A 20,288-nucleotide genomic window follows, 5' to 3' on the forward strand; every position below is an offset into this window, starting at 1 on the left:
CAGGGAAGTGGGAGGGTTGAGGGAGAGCCCTCTAACACCTTCCAGCCTGGGACCAAACTTCCCTCAGTTCAAAGGGCTTCTCTTCCAGATGTGCTTCCGGGGTTTGAGATGGGGAGGGGGGAGAGGCCATGTGATGATGTCACTTCCCCACGTTTATACTTTCTTCCAGCTTGATGGAGAGATCTGTGCTGTGACGTGGGGCTCAGGCAGTCCCCATTGGCCAAGCAGTCTCCATTACATACCTGCCTTCTCAGAGAAGTCTCTGGAATAGTGGGTTGGATGTTGACGAGCCATTAATCGGCCATCTGGCTATGGATGGCTACTCCTTCGTTATAAGTGAAAGGGTGGTTGTGGGTGTGCCCAACCTCACCACACATTTCAGTAACACATTCAGCAGTACTTCATAATTTCCCATACAATGATAGCACACACAATCCAACAGGCTATTAATGTTCAGCAGAACAAGACTTTTAAAATGATACCTCACAAGGCATTCTCTGTACAAAACGTATAATAATTCCATGACTGTGGTGAATACAGGGGTTCCAGGGTGCTGCTTTTGAGGTACAAAGTGTCACAGCCAGGAAAGGTTTTAAGGAAGCAGAATGGATTTCCCAGTTGGGGACACTGGGTTTCACCCACCATGGGCAGATTAGTGCAGAATTGTCAAGGAGGAGGGTCTTGCACCTTCCTTTGAAGTAGCTGGTACTGGCCCCTGTCACAGACAGGACACTGAGCTAGATGGGCCCCTGGTGTGAGCCAGGGCAGCCAGTCTTACGGCCCCTTAAGCTCTCGGATGAGGAATTTCTGCTTGGCCTCCAGCACCTGGTAGAGCTGGTCCTTGCAGGCCCGGTTCCAACTCGGGAGCAGGTCGAAGAGCTTCCGCATTTTCTCCGGGTCCGTTCTCTCGGCTCGGATGCTCTGGTACTGCTCGTCGTCCAGCACGGTGCTGTACAGTTTATCCAGCACGCCGTCCACTTGGCGCACCCGCTGGATCAGCTGCTCTCGGTGCTGGTCGATGAAATGTTCTCCTGAGGGGAGAGAGAGAGAGAAGAGAATTGCTATTTCTCAGCATGCCGTGGAACAGTCAGACCTTCCGTTTCTCTAGGGCCTAATGGATTCCAAGCTTTGTACAAGATTTACAGGCTTCTGATGCAAGCATCCCATCACTCATTGCCACGGATTGCTCCCCCAGCCCTGAATTGCAGCTACCTCTGGGGTGGAGCACAGCAGCAGTGCTACAAAGGGATTGCTCACTGAGCACTGAAATGCACCTGTCTCTGGGGTGGGACATGGCAGCTATTTAGTAACAGTAGTGCACAAGGATCACCCCTGAAGTGCTGAATTCCAGCTGCCTCTGGAGTGGGGAAGGACAGAGAACAGGGGCTAGAATCGATCTTGCAGGTGAGTGCCCGAAACACTGTGTTATTGAGTCTTTCTCGTGGTCTCTCTTTGGTCCAATGACTATTCAAGTATTTTATAGACAATGGAACAGCTTCAACCAGAGACTAAAGGCTTCCTCAGAATAGACGGTAGCTTGGTGCTTAGGGTGCCCCACTGGGATGTTGGAGACCTAGGTTCAAATTCTTCCTCCAGAGCACAGATTTTAACCAAGGTCTCCCCATCCCAGGTGAGTGCTGTAACACTAGGTATAAGGGCTTAGAGCCCCACCCCTAGTTTGTGAAGCCAGCCCTGCATTTCCTTTGCTTTATTAAAAAGAGCTGAAATCAAAACGTTTCAATTTCAGGTCAAATGAAACATTTAATTCGACCCGATATGAATTCCACCCCCACCTGGCCAGGTTTTCAGAGCTGCCAAAGCAAACAAACAAATCCATTATTCATGATCCAGAACAATCTCGCAACTTTCCAAGGTGGAGAGTCCCCAGGCTCCAGAGATTTCAAGACAAGTCGACATGCTGGGAGGATCAATAACGTGGACACCAAATGATCACAAAGGGTCACAGGGGCTTTCACAAGCATTTTGTGTCCAGAAGTGCTGGGATTGGAGAGCAGGTTTTGCGGCTCAGTGAATCCCTACTAACCTGTCTGCATTTGGGCAGATGAAACACAGACCATCACGTCTTCTGGAAGAGAGAAGGGAAGGGGAGTCAGGGGGCTGGAGCCAAAGGGTTTTGATTAATGCTGCTGGTGGTGGTGGTAACATCCCAGCGGGGACTGTTCAAGCTGATTGGTTAAAGTCACATTGTAGTTAATGTTTTTGTTGCCACCATGTTGCAGCAAAGCATCCATCCATCGCTAGCCCCTAGGGTGCTGGTTTATTTAACTAGCTACATCTCCGGATCCTCATATGCTGATCTGGCTAATCTAACTAATCGTATTTCACTGGCTGCTGGTCCATCTATTCATCTGTCTATCCATCTCCATCCACAACTATCCAGCCCTCCATCTCCATATTCACCACTCTGTGCATCCATCCACCCACCCACATGCACTTACCCATCCACCCCCAGACACACCCATTCATGCCTCCATCTGACCATTCACCATTCCATCTCTCCACCCATTGCCCCCCATCCCCCTCACACACTTCTGTCCCCATCTCCTGCTGGGCTGAGCCTACCTGGTCTCACCAAGGCCTTCCAGATCGGTTCCCCTTCTATCTTTTCCAGCAGGCTGAGCTGCAGCCCCTCCTGCATGTCCCGGGTGTAGATCTCCAGGTACGGCTGCTCCAGCTTGGGGCCCAGATAGCAGAACTCCAGCTCCTGATGGGAAGGGAAGATGGTCCATTAGGAATGACCCTGCCTGAGCCAGCAAACCCTCCCGAGCTCCCCCCTACACTTCATTTCCTGCAGCGCAGTGAGGGCGCGCCATGCTGGGGCATCAGGTCAGCATTGGTTGTGAGGGGAGAGCGCCCTACTGAGCCTTTCCCTGCTCCCTACAGCACAGTGCCCCCCAGTGCCACCGTGAGGTACTGAGGTAAAAAATGGCTGTGAGGGGACAGTGCCCCCTACTGAGCCCCTGCCCTGCTCCCTGCAGCACAGCGCCCCCTAGGGCAACATTGGGACCGAACAGAGTAAGGACTTGAGGGGCTGGTGATTTTAAGCCTGTCACTCACCTCAGGTATCACCTCAAGCTGGGATGAGCTGGACACCACACAACAGGAGCCAAATTTCAAGGGCTTGGTCCTGGAAGGCTTGTGCACACGCACCGAGGGGCATTTGGACTCATGGTCACTAACGGCCTGTAGGGCACAAGCAGAGCCATGGCTGGGGGATACAGGCAGAGCCCTGTGTACAGGTTCCTGCCATCAGGGTCCTGCTTCCCCTGGCCTTCCCGCACAGCCGCCCCCAACGCGAGGGAAAGGTTGGCTTGTGTTAAGGCACTGGGCTGGGACCCAGGGGAGCCGGGTTCAGCCCTTGGCTCTTCCACAGACTCCCTGTGTGGCCTTGGGCTAATCTCTCTGGGCCTCAGTTTTCCATCTGTGAAATGGGATGAATAATCCTCCATTGATCTATTTAGATTGTTAACTGCTTGGGGCAGTGACTGTCTCCCTTGATGGGTCAGTGCAGTGCCTGGCACAAGGAAGGCCCAGGTCTGGGTTAGGGTCTATGCAGCGCCTGGCACAATGGATTTCCTCTGCTGCTCTGTGGGCAGTGCCTGCATGCCCTGCTATCTGCTTTCCCACACTCTAGGTTGACTGGTGGCTCTGGCTCCCCCCGGGTGTGTGCGGGCGGTTCCCGGTTACCTGTCTCAGGGAGCGGTCGTTGGGGATCAGGTAGAGGTGCAGGGTTGTGTTCGCAGCCCTGAGTGCCCGGTAGAGCAGTGCCAGGGAGTGGACTTTTGCCTGGCATTTTGACTGTATTTTCCTCCAGAGCACGCCCAGAGGGGAGAAGCTGGGGTTCTGCAGCACGGCGTGGAACGGCCTCACCCTCGTTGGCTCCTCCAGGGTCATCTCCCCATCAACAAAATGGGCGATTCGCATCCGGGAGGCATCAACCTCTCCCCCTGTGGGTGGATTATACAGCAAACAAAGGTGAAGCGTGGATAGGTAAGCAGAGTGGCCAGGTGGGAGCTGTCCCTGGCCCTGAGAGGGGAGTGGAATCTAATGTGTTGGAGAAGTGAAGGCTGGGACCCAGGACTCCTGGGTTCTGTCCCTGGGAGAGGAGCACAGGCTGGTGGGTGAGAGCAGGAGCTGGAGGCCAGGATTATGAAGATCAGGAGATGCTCTATGATTAGGGCTGTTTCAGGCTGTGATGTAGCTAAAACCCTGATTGGTCTAAGATTACAACTCACAGTGTCACCGTGGGTCCGACTCAGGAGACGGTGGTTATGGGTCAGTGTGAGTCTGGGTTCAGTGGCTGGGTTTCTAGGGTTACCATTCCCACGGTGATTGCAAGCACACCGGCACCTGGGATTGCCATTACCACGCACAGTTATTGCTACATTGATTATTTCCAGCCATACCCGCGAGGCACAGGAAGTGTGGGAGGTGAACGGCTGACACGGGCCCGGCCGGTTCCACCTGGATGTTGAACAAAGGGCCGGCCACCATCCATTGCTGCTTCTCAGATGCTCTTAGATGTCGATCCCAGGAGTCATATTCGTACTGGATGGTCACAGCTGCCCTCACTTCGAACCCCAGTTCGGTTTCAGAGCAAAGGAAGGAGCCTGCCCCCAGGAGGTGAACCCTGCACAGTGCAGGGAGAAAAGGGTTAAACAGCACTGGCTAGAACCATCTCACGTCCTTTTCCAACTGACCCCAGGTGCCCTCACATTTATCCCCTTAACTCTGCCTCCAGCTCAAGCCTGTGCTTCAATATCAGGGTTACTCTGTAACCAACAACTGAAGTTGGGTGACAGTGAGAGCAGTTGGTCCCTCCGAGGAGCGAAGGAGAGTCAGACTAAATGAGTGGATTCATTATGCTCCTCCATGACCTCCCTGTCACATATGGGAACACTGTCTCCACATTTGGGGAAACTGAGGCACGAGAGGAGAAGTGACTCGTCCTAGGTCACTCAGTGAGGAAGTGACAAAGTTGAGATTAGAACCCACGTCTCCTCAGTCCCAGCTCCCCTGCTCTGACCCACTTAACCCCCACTCCCCTCTCGCTGCTGGGGCTAGAACCCAGGAGTCCTGATTCCCAGCCCCTGCCCCTCAGCTCTGACCCAGTAGACCCCACTCCCTTCCTAGAGCTCTCAAGACTCCTGGTTCATTCACCCCCTGCTCTGCTCTACCCACCCACACGAGCATCTCTTTACATGGAGCCCACCCCTATGGGACGCTGCGCACTCCCTGTGATAGGAGCTGACCTGTGCTCCCAGACACTGCTGCGGAGAGGGGTGACACCGAACTCCCAGGCCCAGCTCTCACCTGTACGTCTCCTGCTTCCCATCTGGGCCCCGAACAGTCTCAGGGTGTATTTCTTCTGGAAGATCCTAGAACACAGGAACTGGCGTTAACTCAGCCTCACTGGGGATTTCCCACTGCAGAGCCCTTTGCGGAAGGAACCTGGGCAGCTGTGGCCGAGTGTTCAGCTGGGGGCTGTTTCTGTGGCCTGGGACCCTGGCAGAGTGGCTGGCAGGGGGGACTCTGTGATCAGCTGGATTCCAGCCCCACAGTCCCCAAGGGTGTTTCCCAAGTGGCCGAGATGCCCCAGCCCTGAGCACTGGTGAAATACTCAGAGGTACGGCTGAGGGGAGGGAGAGAAAGAGAGAAGGGAAGAGGTGGTAGATGGACAGACAGACAGACAAGGATCTGAGTGATCCCACAATTCCTTACCTCCACTCTGGGACACAAGTCACATTTGTCCTGTCCCCAGGGGTCTCTGCTGGGATCCTCACTTGGGCTGGTGTCTCCTGCAGCTGAGAGAGGGAAAGGCGCTTTCACATCTCACATTCTCCCAGTGTTGAATAAGGAGCCCCCATCCCCTGTGCAGAGCAATGGGACCTGGGCATTTCCATCAGCAAACTCCCCTGCGGATGGGTCTGTTCTGTGTGTCTGCCCGGCCCTGCTGCTGCCGCTCTGCGTAGAGTGCGGGGCTCGCAAGGCCCGTGGGGAGGGCTCTACGCTGGGTCAGAGGGTGGGGTGGGAAAGACGGGGTCAGGGAGGGGGATCAGGGCATAAAGGGGAGAGGACCGGGAAGGATGTGGGGGAGAGGAGACCCCAGAGCGATCCTGCAGACAGTGGAGATTAAACCTGATGCAGGTGCTGGGGGCAGAGAGAAGGTCTGATCAGGGGATGGTCAGAGCCACAAGTGGACATTTGGTTTCTCTCCGCTCCACCAGAAGCGAGGCCCTTCAGACCACCCGCCACCTGGTCCATTTCACCCTCACTCACCGGCAGCCCCAGCCGCAGCCCCAGCAGAGAGAAGCAGGGTCTGTTCGCAGATGATCCCTGGGGAGGGATGAATTTTAATAATGTCAATAATGTTGTCATCATCTATTTCCAAGGCCTCTTCCATCCCCAGCTGCTTTCCAGGGATACATGTGCAGCCACCTCTGGGGTGGGACACAGCAGCTGTGTAACTGCCTCACAGCAACACTGCACAGAGATAGCATCTCCAATGCTGAAGCACAGCCACCTCTGGTGGGTGAGAGCTGTACAACATCGTCGCACAGGGAACGTTCGCTGAGCAGTGAAATGCAGCTGCTTCTGGGGTGGGGCGCAGCAGCTTGCTAACAGCCGCACGGTGACGCTGGGGGTTAGGGGCCGGCAGTGAAGGAGACTCCTGAACCTAGTGGACTCAGTGGCTGTGCACAGGCCTAGTTGCTTGTACAGAATTATGGTTGCCAGGAATACGGTGGCCCCAGTGGCCCTGGGAGGGCAGAAGAGCCTCTGGATGTGATGGGCCAGTGCGTAGGGTAGAAGCTGAGGAGCAGAGCTATGATCGGTGCCGCCCACCTTCAGCTTCAGCTGTCCCTGCCGCAGAACTAGGGGGGGTCTCATCCTCTTCATCGAAAAATCCTGCGGGGCAAAACAGAGGGAAAGGGCCAAAATGCTGGAAAAATTAAGCCACATTCTGACCTCAGTGACCGTGGTGTAAATCCGGAGCGACCCCACTGGTGTCAATGGAGTCAGGGCCGGATTCTGATCTCGCTGACCCCAGCTTCCCTTAGGGGAAAGTCCAGCAAGGCTGCGGTGAGACACAGCCCCCGGCGCTGTCATTGGCCACCCTGCAGCGAGTTCCCACTGGGCCCGTTCCATCCCTCTGGGCAACGCCGGACTCACCTGCTGATGCCAATGCTGGGGTTTCATCAAAGATTAAAGCACAAAACTCTGTCTCGTGACTTTCACGTCCTGTGGATGAGAGAGACCAGTAGTACTTGGCTGTTCATCAGTAGATCGCAACGACTTCACTGCTTAGCTTGCCAGCCCTTTGGGGGTGGGACTGTCTTTTTGTTCTGCGTCCATACAGCACCTAGCACAGAGGGATTCTGGGCCAGGACTAGGGCTCCAAGGAGCCAGGATAATACCAATAACAAAATACATCAGTAGAGCTCAGGGGGGAAAATGACAGAAATGGATCAACCCCCGCCCTTGTTCTTCATGAAATTAATAGAGAGCAGCTTTAAAACAAACAAAAGGAAGTATTTTTTTCACACAACACACAGTCAACCTGTGGAACTCCTTGCCAGAGGATGTCGTGAAGGCCAAGACTATAAAAAGATTTTAAAAAGAACTAGATAAGTTCATGGAGGACAGGTCCATCAATGGCTATTAGCCGGGATGGGCAGGGAGGGTGTCCCTAGCCTGTTAGCCAGAGGCTGGGAATGGGCGACAGGGGATGGATCACTTGATGATTACGTGATGCTCATTCCTTCTGAGGCACCTGGCATTGGCCGCTGTTGGTAGACAGGATACTGGGCTAGATGGACCTTTGATCTGACCCACTATGGCCGTTCCTATGATCTTGTGTTCATTCAAACTCAAAATGTTGTTGAACTTTGACACATTTTATCCAGCAGGACTTTTAGTGCTGACCATGACCCTGACGCCAGTTGTTTGGTTGAAAACCAGAAAAAAGCTGTAATGGCAAGAGCTTTTCTGATGCAACGTTTTTCTGTCGAGTGATGCCCGTTCATTGGAACTGAAATTGCGCAGATTTTGGCACCTTTTTGGAAGGAGGACGTGGAGGAAGAGGCTGAGGTCTGAGTTTCAAGCAAAATGGAAGGTTTGCAAAAATTTCCATTAAGGGAGGTTTGGCAAAAGATTTTGGATTTGGTTCCGATTTGGAACGGAAATCAAGGGTCAACCTCATGCAGAATTTCACAAAATGGACATTCCCATTTCCAGCTGGTTCTAATGATGGCTTTAAAAAATTCTTCCATTTTTTCTGGTCAAAATGCCAAGTAAATTTTTAAATCCAAATTTTGAACTCTGGAAAAATTCTGACCGAGCTTCAGTTGAGTGATTAAAGCTGCGGCTCTCAACATTTTGAGACTTCTGTACCCCTTTCAGGAGTCTGATTTGTCTTGTGTACCCCCAAGTCTCACCTCACTTAAAAACTACATCAGACATAAAAATACAAAAGTGTCAGCCACTATTACTGAAAAATTGCTGACTTTCTCATTTTTACCATATGATTATCAAATACATCAACTGGGGGGATCCTTCCTGGCCCTTGCGGGCAACCAGCTGAAGTCCAAAAGCATGAGATTGGATTCAAGTCAGTGTCTAACTGTGGAGGTAATTGGCTGGGACAATGAGGTCAGCCGCCCGGGGCGTATGGGGGGACTATGACTGGGTGGGAGAGAGGCAAACGGCCAATCAGAGCAGAGGAAAGAATATCCAGGGTTGACCATGTAGCAGGCAGATGCCACTGACATGGGGCACTGGTGGTGACCAGGCTTGGGAGCAACTGCGGCTACATGTGAAGGGATGTGATGTTATCTGATTGAAATATGAACTGGGGACATTGGTTTTAAGAACCACTTATCCCTATATGGAGTGCTGCTGGTGGTGATACAGGGAACTGGAATATCTGAGGGAATTGCTCCTCTGACTTCTTGATAGCCAGTGCGATGAGACAGAAGTTATTTTTGTGGGTGCTGGTTGGGTGTATCTTATAAGTGGAGGGCCACCAGTCTTGGGCTGGGCCTGTCCTGTTTCTTGGCAGTTCGTCCTGAATTGGATACTCTCAGCAATGTCCCCACTAGAGCACATCTGTTTACTGGGGGTCATTCCTGTCTTCAGAGCAGGCTCCTCAGCTGAGCCCGGCCCCTCCATCTGCTCCCAGGATGGGAGGGGGAATCTATGCCTTTAAAGGGGAGCCCTCCAGAGCCCATTTGGCTGCAGGGACCTTGTGCCCCAGACATAGGCGCTGACTCTGTGGGTGCTCTGGGGCTGGCTCACCCATGGAAAAAAAATAGTGGGTGCGTAACACACCCACCAACCAGCTCTGCCCGCTCCCTCCCTGCGCCTCCTGTCCGCCACTGATCAGCTGGACCAGAGGAGATCCCGCTGCCTGTCATGGGCTGATGGCTGGAGAGGTGGGGAGTTCACTGATCTGGAGGCCCTGTGCCCAGCTGGGTCACTCTGAAAGCAGAGGGAGAAGAGGAGGTGGCATAGTTGTCTGTGAGGTGGTGTCCAGCCCTCGGGGATCCACCCCACTTTGTCACCGCTTCACCCACGGATGCAGTCACAAGACACCCAGCTCACGCCCCTGGGGATCTGGGGCAAGAATGGGGCAGACTCAGGGGCCCAGCTTGTCTGGTATCCCACCCAGGGGAGCTCCTTGCCCAGTAACTGCTTTCCCAACATACCTGACCTCCCACCGAGTGCCTCCAGCTGAAGGGGAGCAGGTTTCTTTTTCTTCCCTGTCATCTGTGTGACTTTTCCCACGGCCCCAGGTCTCTCTGACATGCTGGTATAAATAGACTCCTCCTGCGGGTGCTGCACAGTGCTCTCGGAGCCTTGGGGGAAGGCTGCTTCCACCGCAGGGTTCAGGCAGAGAAAGAGAGAGAGAGAGAAAAGCATCAAAGAATGGGCCCATCTAGCCCGGCCTCCCGACTCCTCCCTACTGCCCTGAATCAGACCCCTGGGCCCATCCAGCCCCCTGCAGCAGAGCAATGGGCCCATCTCGCCTGGTTGCCCCTGCCAAGACCCAGCGAGTCCCACCCTGGGATGCTCACTGCTCAGACGCTGCTTTTCCAGCACAGCCTCCAACCAGCCCTAGAGCTCTTTCCACGACGTCCACCCCTGCGTGTCGTCTTCCAGGCCACCAGCCGCAGCTGGCGGGGACATCCCCATGCACTGTTATAATGGGCCATCCCCCTCCTCCCCGTCATTCTCCTCCCCCGGCTCCTCATTCTCCTCCGCCTGGGGACTAGCCCCACCGCTCTGGTTGTACAAGGGGTCCAGGTCTGTAGCTGGGTCCCGAGAGAATGAATGCATCAAGCAATAATCCCTTCTAGACCGGTATCCCTCCCCCTGCCCTCCCAGATTAGACCAGCGGGCCCATCTAGCTCAGTCTGCCATCTCCTGACCCCCAAACTTCCTGCTGTCCTCATTTGGAGAGGGGCATGATGGATGCTTAGAAGACACACAGCAATGCCACACGGCACCGAAATGCAGCCTCCTCTGGGGTGGGGCACAGCAGCTGGCTAACAGCCGCCCAGTGACAGGGTACCGACAGGAGTTCGGGACAGGAAGTGAATGAGAATCCTGAGCCAGGAAAACCGTGCCCTGGCCAGCTGCACTCACTGCCTGGGGCGGCCTGACGCTGCTTCCCCTTCTTGCCCGTCAGCTTCCTGAGCCACTGCGGAGGTGTAGGTAGAGTCATGCTGGGGAAGATGCTCTTCATCCTCACTGTGCGTCCTGAAAATCTGCTCCTCGCGGGCACCACCAACCCCATATCCCGCAGCACGTTGGTGTTAGAGGGCTGTGAGGCAGGGCCCTGTTCCCTTATGGGGTCTGGAGGGAGACATAGACGGAGCGCGTCACACACACCGCCCAGTACCTTCCCCCAGCCCCCGACTAATGGCTCACCTAGCCTGGGTTCCCACCCTGCCTCTGCTGCCCCAGATCAGACCCCTCGGCCCATGTAGTCCAATATCCCTCCCCGCTTTTTTTGCTGTCTTGATTCGGTGGGGTGTGATGACTGTTTAGAAGCCACGCAGCAAAGCCACACAGCATTGAAATGCAGCTGCCTCCAAGGCGGGGCAGCTAGTTAACAGCCTCACAGCAATGGTGCACAGGGATCGCTCACCTGCTGCTGAAATGCAGCCACCTCTGGGGTGGGGCGCGGCAGCTGGCTAACTGCCGCACAGTGACCGTGCACAGCTTGGCGTTTGGGACAGGATGTGAACGAGAAGCCTGAATCCAGTCGATTTTAGGCTGTACGTAGGCGTAGTTACTTGTACAGAGTTGTGGGTGCCGGGAGTAAGGTGGCCCTGTTAGTACTGTGAAGGCAGACACACTTTTTGCTGCCATGGGTCAGTGTGTAGGTGAGGCAGACAGAAGCAGGGCTATAGTCAGCGCTACCCACCTCCTGCCGCCTCTGTCCCTGTACTAGACTTGGGGGTGGATCGAGTCTCTTCACTGAAGGATCCTGAGAAGAAAAACAACAAGCCACTGAATATCTACTGAAAAATGGGAGCCAAATTGTGATAGCAGTGACCCTGATGTAAAACCGGAGTGAATCCACTTTCAGCAATTGCGTCAGGGTTGGATTCTGAGCTTGATGACCTCGGGGTAACTCTGGAAGGATCTGGTCCCAAGCAGGCAGGGCCAGGTGGGCATTGCCTGGTCTAGGGTTACCATACGTCCGTATTTTCCTGGACATGTCCAGCTTTTTGGTTCTTAAATCGCCGTCCGGGAGGAATTTTTAAATATCTAAAAACGTCCGGGATTTTGACATTATTATTTTTCCCCCAAGAAGAGTTGATCATTCAAGAACAAGAGCGAATGTTGACCACCTGAGAAAGAAAGTGAATGCGGATCAGTCGCGCGAGTGCCGGCTTTTTCCCTCTAGCTCCCAGCACTTGCACCGCCAAACAGCTGTTTTGCGGGGCTGGGAGTGGGGGAGGAGGCGGGGAATGCGGCGTGCTCAGGGGAGGAGGCGGGGTCAGGGTGGGGATTTGGAGAAGGGGTCCAATGGGGCAGGGAGGGGGCGGAGTTGGGGCGGGGACTTTGGGGAAGGGGTTGGAATGGGGGCGGGGCCGGAGGCTCCCGTGGAGTGTCCTCCGTTTTGAATGTTCAAATATGTAACCCTGGCCTGGTCCTCACCCCCTTTCCCAGTCACTGCTGCAGGGCAGCCTGTGTCTCTCTCCCTGGCCCATGGGGGAGCATCCCCCCACCAGCGCCTCCCCCTGGTTCCCCACAGCTAACTGATTGGTGCCATCGGCTAGGTCGTCTAGGCACTGATGCGGTCGCCTACAGGCATCACTTTACAGCCGGTCAGGAGTTTTTCCATGAGACCCTTTTTTCCCAGTGACAATAAAGCCTTGTTTGTTAGTAATGAGAACTGCCAGGTTTTCCGGTTCGAACTGTCTCTCCGTTTCCAAATCTTAGCTAATTAGACTTTCAAAAAAAGGAGGTGGGGCCCACCCACTCGAAGAGCAAGAGGAATCCAAACCAACCTGAAATGTCCCGAGGGACCTGAACGGAAAAAGTGTTTGGTTTTTCACTCTGCAGACATTTTTGAGATTTTGCTGTCTCATCCCAATGGGGACGGGAAAACGTACTCGACGGCTGGAAAATCTCCAGGGGATGGGAAAACCGTGGCCTGGCCAGCTGCACTCACCGCCTGGGGAGGCCTGATGCTCAGGGCCGGCTCTAACATTTTTGGCGCCCCAAGCAAAAACAAGGAGCGCCGCCCCCCCTCCGAGCGTCACACTGCCCAAGGCCCCGCCCCCTGACCGTCACCCAAGCCCCGCCCCCCGAGCGGCACCCCGCCCAGTCCCCACCCTGAGCATTGCCCCGCCCACGTCCCCGCCCCCACCGAGCACCGCCCAAGTCCCCGCCCCCACAACACGGCACCACGCCTCCTAAGCCCCGCCTCCCCCCAGCGCCGCCTGGCCAAACAAAAACAAAAACAAACCCCGGGTGCCGCCCCCTCCCAAGGTACCGCCCCAAGCAGGTGCTCGGTATTCTGGTGCCTGGAGCCGGCCCTGCTGATGCTGCTTCCCCTTCTTTCCTGTCAGCTTCCTGAGCCACTGTGGGGCCAGAGGCAGGCGGGGGAAGGATTTTGCCTTGTCCAACTCAAACTCTGAAAGACTCCGCATCAGCAGCTCATCGAGGACCTCAGAGCCTACAAAGAGTCCAAGAAGGTGTGTGTCATACACAGGGCCTAGTACCTGCCCCCCATGCACCCTGAGGCCTGATTGGCCCTCTAATTAATGGGCCCATCTAGCCTGGGTTCCTGCTCCCTCCCTGCTGCTCCAGATCAGAGCCATAGGCTCATGTAGCGTAGTATCCAATCCCTCCCCCTCCCACACACACTTCCTGCTGTCTTGATTTGGTGGGGTGTGACAGCCACTTAGCAGAGACACAGTGATGCTAAACAGCATTCGAATGTCGCTATCACTGAGGTGAGGCTGCTGGTTAACAGCCACACAGCAATGGTGCACATGAATCACTCATCTTAGGTTAGCAACAAGAAGAAGGTCAAGGAAAGTGTGGACCCCTTACTGAGCGAGAGAGGCAACCCAGTGACAGAGGGTGTGGAAAAAGCTAATGGACTCAATGCTTTTTTTGCCTCTGTCTTCACAAACAAGGTCAGCTCCCAGACTGCTCCACTGGGCAGCACAGTATGGGGAGGAGGTGACCAGCCTTCTGTGGAGAAAGAAGTGGTTCGGGACTATTTAGAAAAACTGGATGAGCACAAGTCCATGGGGCCAGATGTGCTGCATCCAAGGGTGCTAAAGCAGTTGGCGGATGTGATTGCAGAGCCATTGGCCATTATCTTTGAAAACGTATGGTGATCAGGAGAGGTCCTGGATGACTGGAACAAAGGCTAATGTAGTGCCCATCTTTAAAAAAGGGAAGAAGGAGGATCCGGGGAACTACAGGCCAGTCAGCCTCACCTCAGTCCCTGGAAAAAATCATGGAGCAGGTCCTCAAGGAATCAATTCTGAAGCACTTAGAGGAGAGGAAAGTGATCAGGAACAGTCAGATTCACCAAGGGCAAGTCATGCCTGACCAACTGAATTGCCTTCTATGATGAGATAACTGGCTCTGTGGATGAGGGGAAAGCAGTGGATGTGTTATTCCTTGACTTTAGCAAAGTTTTGATATGGTCTCCCACAGTATTCTTGCCAGCAAGTTAAAGAAGTATAGGCTGGATGAATGGACTATAAGGTGGATAGAAAGCTGTCTAGATCGTCGGGCTCAATGGGTAGTGATCAATGGCTCCATGTCTAGTTGGCAGCTGTTTCAAGTGGAGTGCCCCAAGAGTCGGTCCTGGGAATGGTTTTGTTCAATATCTTCATTAATGATCTGGAGGTTGGCGTGAACTGTACCCTCAGCAAGTTTGCAGATGACACTAAACTGGGAGGGGTGGTAGATATGCTAGAGGGTAGGGATAGGATACAGAGGGACCTACACAAATTAGAGGATTGGGCCAAAAGAAACCTGATGAGGTTCAACAAGGACAAGTGCAGAGTCCTGCACTTAGGACGGAAGAATCCCATGCACTGTTACAGACTAGGAACCGTGTGGCTAGGCAGCAGTTCTGCAGAAAAGGACCTAGGGGTTACAGTGGATGAGAAGCTGGATATGAGTCAACAGTGTGTCCTTGTTGCCAAGAAGGCTAATGGCATTTTGGGCTGTATAAGTAGGGACATTGCCAGCAGATCGAGGGATGTGATCATTCCCATCTATTCAACATTGGTGAGGCCTCATCTGGAGTACTGTGTCCAGGTTTGGGCTCTACACTACAAGAAGGATGTGGAAAAATTAGAAAGAGTTCAGCGGAGGGCAACAAAAATGATTAGGGGGCTGGAGCACATGACTTATGAGGAGAGTCTGAGGGAACTGGGATTGTTTAGTCTGCAGAAGAGACTAATGAGGGGAGATTTGATAGCTGCTTTCAACTACCTGAAAGGGGGTTCCAAAGAGGATGGATCTAGACTGTTCTCAGTGGTAGTAGATGACAGAACAAGGAGTAATGGTCTCAAGTTGCAGGGGAGGAGGTCTAGGTTGGATATTAGGAAACACTATTTCACTAGGAGGGTGATGAAGCACTGGAATGGGTTACCTAGGGAGGTGGTGGAATCTCCTTCCTTAGAGGTTTTTAAGGTCAGGCTTGACAAAGCCCTGGCTGGGATGATTTAGTTGGGATTGGTCCTGCTTTGGGCAGGGGGTTGGACTAGATGACCTCCTGAGGTCCCTTCAAACCCTGATATTCTATGATTCTATGATCTGCTGTTGAAATGCAACCACCTCTGGCGTGGGGTGTGGCAGCTGACTAACAGCTGCACAGTGACAATGCACAGAGCAAAGTTTGAGACAGGATGTGAGCGGGAATCTTGAATCAAGTAGATTTTAGGCTGTACATGGGCCTAGTTACTTGTAGAGCGTGTGGCTGCCAGGAGTAGCACTGGGAAGGGGGACACATTTTTGCTGCAGTAGGCCAGTGCGTATGTTAGATGGAGAAAAGCAGAACTCCCCTGCGGTCACTGTGTGAGCAGCAGAGCTAGGGGTGGATTCAGCTTCCACTGATCAATCCTGAAAAGAAAAACAAAATGCGACTGACATTCTGAAAAATGTTAGCCAACTTCTGAGCTCAGTGACCCCTGGTGCGAATCTGGAGTGAGCCTCCTGGTGCCAATGGTGACAAGACTGACCTGGATTCTGATCTCAGTCACCACAGTGTAAATCTGCTGAGTGGAGGTTGCAGGGCGTGATGGTGGGGATAGTGGTGTGGAGAAGAGGTTGCATTGGGCAGGTGGGTGGGTTGTGGTGGGCAGAGTGCAGGTGATGGGGCGGGTTGCAGTAGGCAGAGTGCAGGTCACTCTGGGGTGATGGGGGGTGTAGGGCAGACTGGACGTTGTATGGCGTCACACAGACCTGGTGGGATGTGTGATGACTGGAATATTGCTCTAGAGGGGTTTAGCTTGTTCAGGAAGGCCGGGCAGAGAAAAAAGAACGACAGGGTTCCATTGTACATCAAGAGTGTATACACTTGTTGTGAAGTCCAGAAGGAAGCGAGAGGTAGAGGAGCTGAAAGTCTCTGGGTCAAGATAAAAGGGGTACAAAGTAGAGGTGATGTAGGGGGTCTTCTATAGACCCCCAGATTAGGAGTAGGGGGTGGATGAGGCATTTCCGGAACAAATAACAGAAATACCCAAAATACAGAACCTGGTAGTCATGGAAGACTTGAACTCTCCAGCCAGCTGTTGGAAAAGTAATACAGGAAAACACAAGCTGTTCAATAAGTTCTTGGCATGTATTGGGGAAACTTTTTGATTCAGAAAGTGGAGGAAGAAACCAGGGAGACAGCTGTTAGAGACTTGATTCTGTCCAACCAGGAGGAATTGGTTGTGAATCTGAAGGTGGAAGGCAATTTGGGTGAAAGCGGCCGTGAAAGAATAGATTTCACAATCCTAAGGAAAGGAAGGAGCGAAAGCAGCAGAATGAGGACAATGGACTTCAAAAAAGCCGACCAACAAACTCAGAGAACTGGTAGGTGAGGTCCCCTGGGAAGAAAAGCTAAGGGAAAAAGGAGTTCAGGAGAGCTGTCAGCTTCTTAAGGAGACCGTATTAAAGGCACAACTATCACGATGAAAAGAAGAGAGAGGAAGAACAACAACAGACCATTATGGCTTCAGGAGGAGGACTTGAATGACCTGAAAATCAAAGAGGAATCTCACAGAAAGGAGACAGATGGACGAATTGCTACAGAGGAGCGCAAGCATGTAGGGAAACAATCAGAAAAGCTAAGGCACAAAATGAGTCACACCTGGCAAGGGACATAAAAGGCAGAAAGACAAGGTTCTTAAGAAAGACGAAGGAAAGTGTAGGTCCTCCAGTCCGTGGGGAAGGAGAACTCATAGTGGATGGCATAAAAAAGGGTGAGGTGTTTAATGTCTATTTTGCTTCAGTTTTCACTAAGAGGTTAATGGTGACCAGATACTTAACACAATTAATATTAACAGCCAGAGGAAATGACCGCAACCCCAAATAGGGAAGGAAGCACTTAAAGAATAGCTAGATAAGTTTCAGGTTTTCAAGTTAACAAGGCCTGATGAAATTCACCCTAGGGTACTTCAGGAACTAGCTGAAGCAATCTTGGGACCATCAGCAATTATCTTTGAGATGCCCTGGAGGACAGGTAAGGTTCAAGAGGACCGGAAAAGGCCCATCGCAATACCTGCCTTTAAAAAGAGGTGCAAAGGGGACCTGGGAAATTATAGAACTGTGATACCTAGAAAGAGACTGGAGCAAATTATTAAACAATTGGTTTATAAGCACCTAGAGGAGAACAGGGTTATAAGGACTAGCCAGCAGGGATTTGTCAAGAACAAATCATGACAACCCAACCAAACTTCCTTCTTTAACAATATTACTGACCTAAACAGCTGTGGGGGAAGCAGGCAGCCATGATATATTTTGTTTTTAGTACATCGTTTGATAAGGTCCACATAACATTCTCATAAGTGAACTAGGGCTAGATGAAACTACTATAAAGTGAATGCACAACTGGTTGAAAGACCTTACTCAAAGAATAGTTATGAATGGTTCACTGTCAAACTGGCAGAATGTATGTAGCGGGGTCCCGCAGGGGTCTGTCCTGGGTCCTGTTCACTATTTTCATTAATGACTTGGATGATGGAGTGGAGAAGATGCTTAGAAAATCTGCAGATGACCTCAAGCTGGGAGCATTTTGGAGCATGGGATTAGAATTCAGAAGGGCCTTAACAAATTGGTCTGAAAGCAATAAGATGAAATTCAGTGAAGACATGTGCAAAGAAGTACACTTTGCAGGGAAAAGTCAAATGCACAACTACAAAGTGGGGAATAACTGGCTTGGGTGTAGTACTGCTGGAAAGGATCTGGCTGTTATAGTGGGTCACAAATTGAATACGAGTCAACTCTGTGATGCAGCTGTGAAAAAGGCTAATATTCTGGGGTGTATTAACAGGAGTGCTGTGCGTAAGACATGGAAGGTAACTGTCCTGCTCTACCTAGCACTGATGAGGTCTCAGCTGGAGCACTGTGTCCAGTTCTGGGTGCCCACTTTAGGAAAGATTAGGACAAATTGGAGAGAGTGCATGGGAGAGCAACAAAAATGATCAAGTATCAGAGGGGGAGCCGTGTTAGTCTGGATCTGTAAAAGCAGCAAAGAATCCTGTGGCACCTTATAGACTAACAGACATTTTGCGGCATGAGCTTTCATGGGTGAATACCCACATCTTCGGATGCAAGAAGAAGAAGTGGGTATTCACCCATGAACGCTCATGCTGCAAAATGTCTGTTAGTCTATAAGGTGCCACAGGATTCTTTGCTGCTTTTAAAAATGATCAAAGGTTTAGAAAACTTGACCTACAAAGAAAATTTAAAAAATGGGGCATGAGAAAAGAAGAGTGAGGGGGACCTGATTACAGTCTTCAAAGATGTGACGGGCTTTTATAAGGAGGACAGAGATCAGTTGTCTGTGTCCACCAAAGACAGGACAAGAAGTAATGGGCTTAATCTGCTGCAAGAGGCACTGGGGACCCACTGGGTCAGGTCTCTTCCTGCCTGGTAACTCACCAGCTGCGCTTGAGACATCTGTTGCCGCTTGTTCTGCACTGCATAAAGCCTGTGCTAGTAAAGCCAGCTGCAACCCGTACTCCTCCCCGTAGTAGCTGAGCAGCAGCTCGGCCAGGGCCCCCGGATCGGCTCTCTCCAGCAGGGCCTGGGGGATGCGCTGGTATCCCTCCTTCAGTGGTATTTTGCTCAGCTTCTCTTTCCATCTCTGGAGCTCGTCCTTCCCCAGCCCTGCCAGGGTCTGCAACAGGCGGTGTCTCCCCGTCCCCTCCATGCCGTCTGCGGCCCCCTGGGAGGGCAGCGGAGCCAAGCAGAGAAAGAATCAGGAAGCTGCACCAGGCAGTGCTGGAAGCGATTGCTCCACTTTAACCAACCCCGTTGCCACAGACCCCTGCTCCTCCGGCCTGTTCCGTTCTCTGCTCCCCACAGCGCAGCCTGATGGCTCTGCTCTGCTCCCGCCAGCCCCTCCTCCTGCCACCAGCTGGAGAGGAAGATCGCAGCCCCCTTTGCACACGCCTGATGCAGCCTGGCCAGAAGTTAGGGCTCTTCTCTGTCCACGCTGCCTGCCAGCGGCTACAGCAGCTTAAACCAGCAGGAGGAACCGATCCAGTGATCCTAAAGGGAAAGCAGATTTAGGACAGGATTCAATAAACCCCGAATCCTGCTGTGACTCCATTAACATCAGTGAGGTTATTCTGGATTTATACTGGGGTCACTGAGGTCTGACTCCATTGGCATCTTGGGGCCACTCCAGATTTACACTGGAGGCTGCACAGTCACATAAGAAGGAAAAATTCTTACCCTGAACAGCAATAGACAAAGGATTATCGTCTCCAGTGTACAGGTGGGGAAACTGAGGCATCCGGAAATTCCCACGTGCTAAGTGGGCTGGTTCTGGGATACTGAGAAGATGACCCCCAGCTCTGGTATTTCCACCATCCTTGTGGATCCGGTCTGCTGACGCAGCGGATTTAGCTACTGCAAGGGTGAAGACTGTCTGTACAGGAGGCGGGGCCTTTTCAGGCCCCAGATGGTGGAACTCACTGCCCCTGGAATGAATTGCTAGCACACACCCCACTGCTGTCCAGCCCTAGTGCATAGTGAACAAACTCCTGCAGTCTTCACTGACAATTTCACATCACTAGGGCCCTACCAAATTCACAGTCCACTTTGGTCAATTTCACGGTCATAGGATTTAAAAAATAGTAAAATTCATTATTTCAGCTATTTAAATCTGAGATTTCACGGTGTTGTAACTGTAGGGGGGGTTGTGGTGGTGGGGGGAGGTTTGCAAGGTTATTGTAAGTGGGGGTCATGGTATTGCCACCCTTACTCCTGTGCTGCTGCTGGCAGCAGCGCTGCCTTCAGAGCTGGGCGGCCGGAGAGCGGCAGCTGCTGGCTGAGATCCCAGCTCTGAAGGCAGTGCCGCTGCCAGCAACAGTGCAGAAGTGAGGGTGGCATGGTGTGGTATTGCCATCCTTACTTCTGCGCTGCTGCCTTCAGAGCTGGGGACCTGGCCAGCCGTCACCGCTCTCTGGCCACCCTGCTCTGAAGGCAGCGCAGAAGTAAATATGTCAATACTACAGCCCCCCTACAATAACCTTGTGACCCCTCCCCTCCCGTGGCAGCACGTT

General features: G+C 52.7%; 2 protein-coding genes across 2 annotated transcripts; both read right to left on the minus strand.

Moving 5' to 3' along the window:
- Positions 1 to 496: 496 nt before the first annotated feature.
- On the minus strand, positions 497 to 3,945 carry LOC120395009 (NACHT, LRR and PYD domains-containing protein 1b allele 2-like). The gene is made up of 5 exons (XM_039519180.1): positions 3,709 to 3,945; positions 3,079 to 3,204; positions 2,584 to 2,725; positions 2,045 to 2,086; positions 497 to 1,031 (listed from the first exon to the last, which is right to left on the minus strand). Exons 1-5 carry the CDS (start codon positions 3,943 to 3,945, stop codon positions 775 to 777), a joined length of 804 nt encoding a protein of 267 aa, XP_039375114.1. The 3' UTR covers positions 497 to 774.
- Positions 3,946 to 5,347: 1,402 nt separating this feature from the next.
- On the minus strand, positions 5,348 to 19,045 carry LOC120395026. Its single transcript, XM_039519202.1, has 9 exons — positions 18,658 to 19,045; positions 13,004 to 13,213; positions 11,450 to 11,512; positions 10,666 to 10,875; positions 9,726 to 9,887; positions 7,192 to 7,260; positions 6,865 to 6,927; positions 6,301 to 6,357; positions 5,348 to 5,399 (listed from the first exon to the last, which is right to left on the minus strand). Exons 1-9 carry the CDS (start codon positions 18,926 to 18,928, stop codon positions 5,374 to 5,376), a joined length of 1,131 nt encoding a protein of 376 aa, XP_039375136.1. The 5' UTR covers positions 18,929 to 19,045; the 3' UTR covers positions 5,348 to 5,373.
- Positions 19,046 to 20,288: the final 1,243 nt, after the last annotated feature.

The sequence above is a fragment of the Mauremys reevesii genome, unplaced genomic scaffold (genome assembly GCF_016161935.1).
Source record: "Mauremys reevesii isolate NIE-2019 unplaced genomic scaffold, ASM1616193v1 Contig9, whole genome shotgun sequence".
NCBI lineage: Eukaryota > Metazoa > Chordata > Testudines > Geoemydidae > Mauremys > Mauremys reevesii.

What these genes read in the sequence shown, in the direction of transcription:
- LOC120395009 (XM_039519180.1), bottom strand. Translation starts at nt 3,945, where the DNA reads ATGCGAATCGCCCATTTTGTTGATGGGGAGATGACCCTGGAGGAGCCA. An exon ending in ACGACCGCTCCCTGAGACAG is followed by an intron (nt 3,205 to 3,708) that starts GTAACCGGGAAC and finishes TGTGCCCTACAG; the next exon opens with GCCGTTAGTGACCATGAGTC. An exon ending in GAAGGCCTTGGTGAGACCAG is followed by an intron (nt 2,087 to 2,583) that starts GTAGGCTCAGCC and finishes TCTCTCTTCCAG; the next exon opens with AAGACGTGATGGTCTGTGTT.
- LOC120395026 (XM_039519202.1), bottom strand. Translation starts at nt 18,928, where the DNA reads ATGGAGGGGACGGGGAGACACCGCCTGTTGCAGACCCTGGCAGGGCTG. An exon ending in GGGAGGGGGCGGCACCCGGG is followed by an intron (nt 11,513 to 13,003) that starts GTTTGTTTTTGT and finishes TTTTCTTCTCAG; the next exon opens with GATCCTTCAGTGAAGAGACT. An exon ending in AGGGACAGCTGAAGCTGAAG is followed by an intron (nt 6,358 to 6,864) that starts GTGGGCGGCACC and finishes ATCCCTCCCCAG; the next exon opens with GGATCATCTGCGAACAGACC.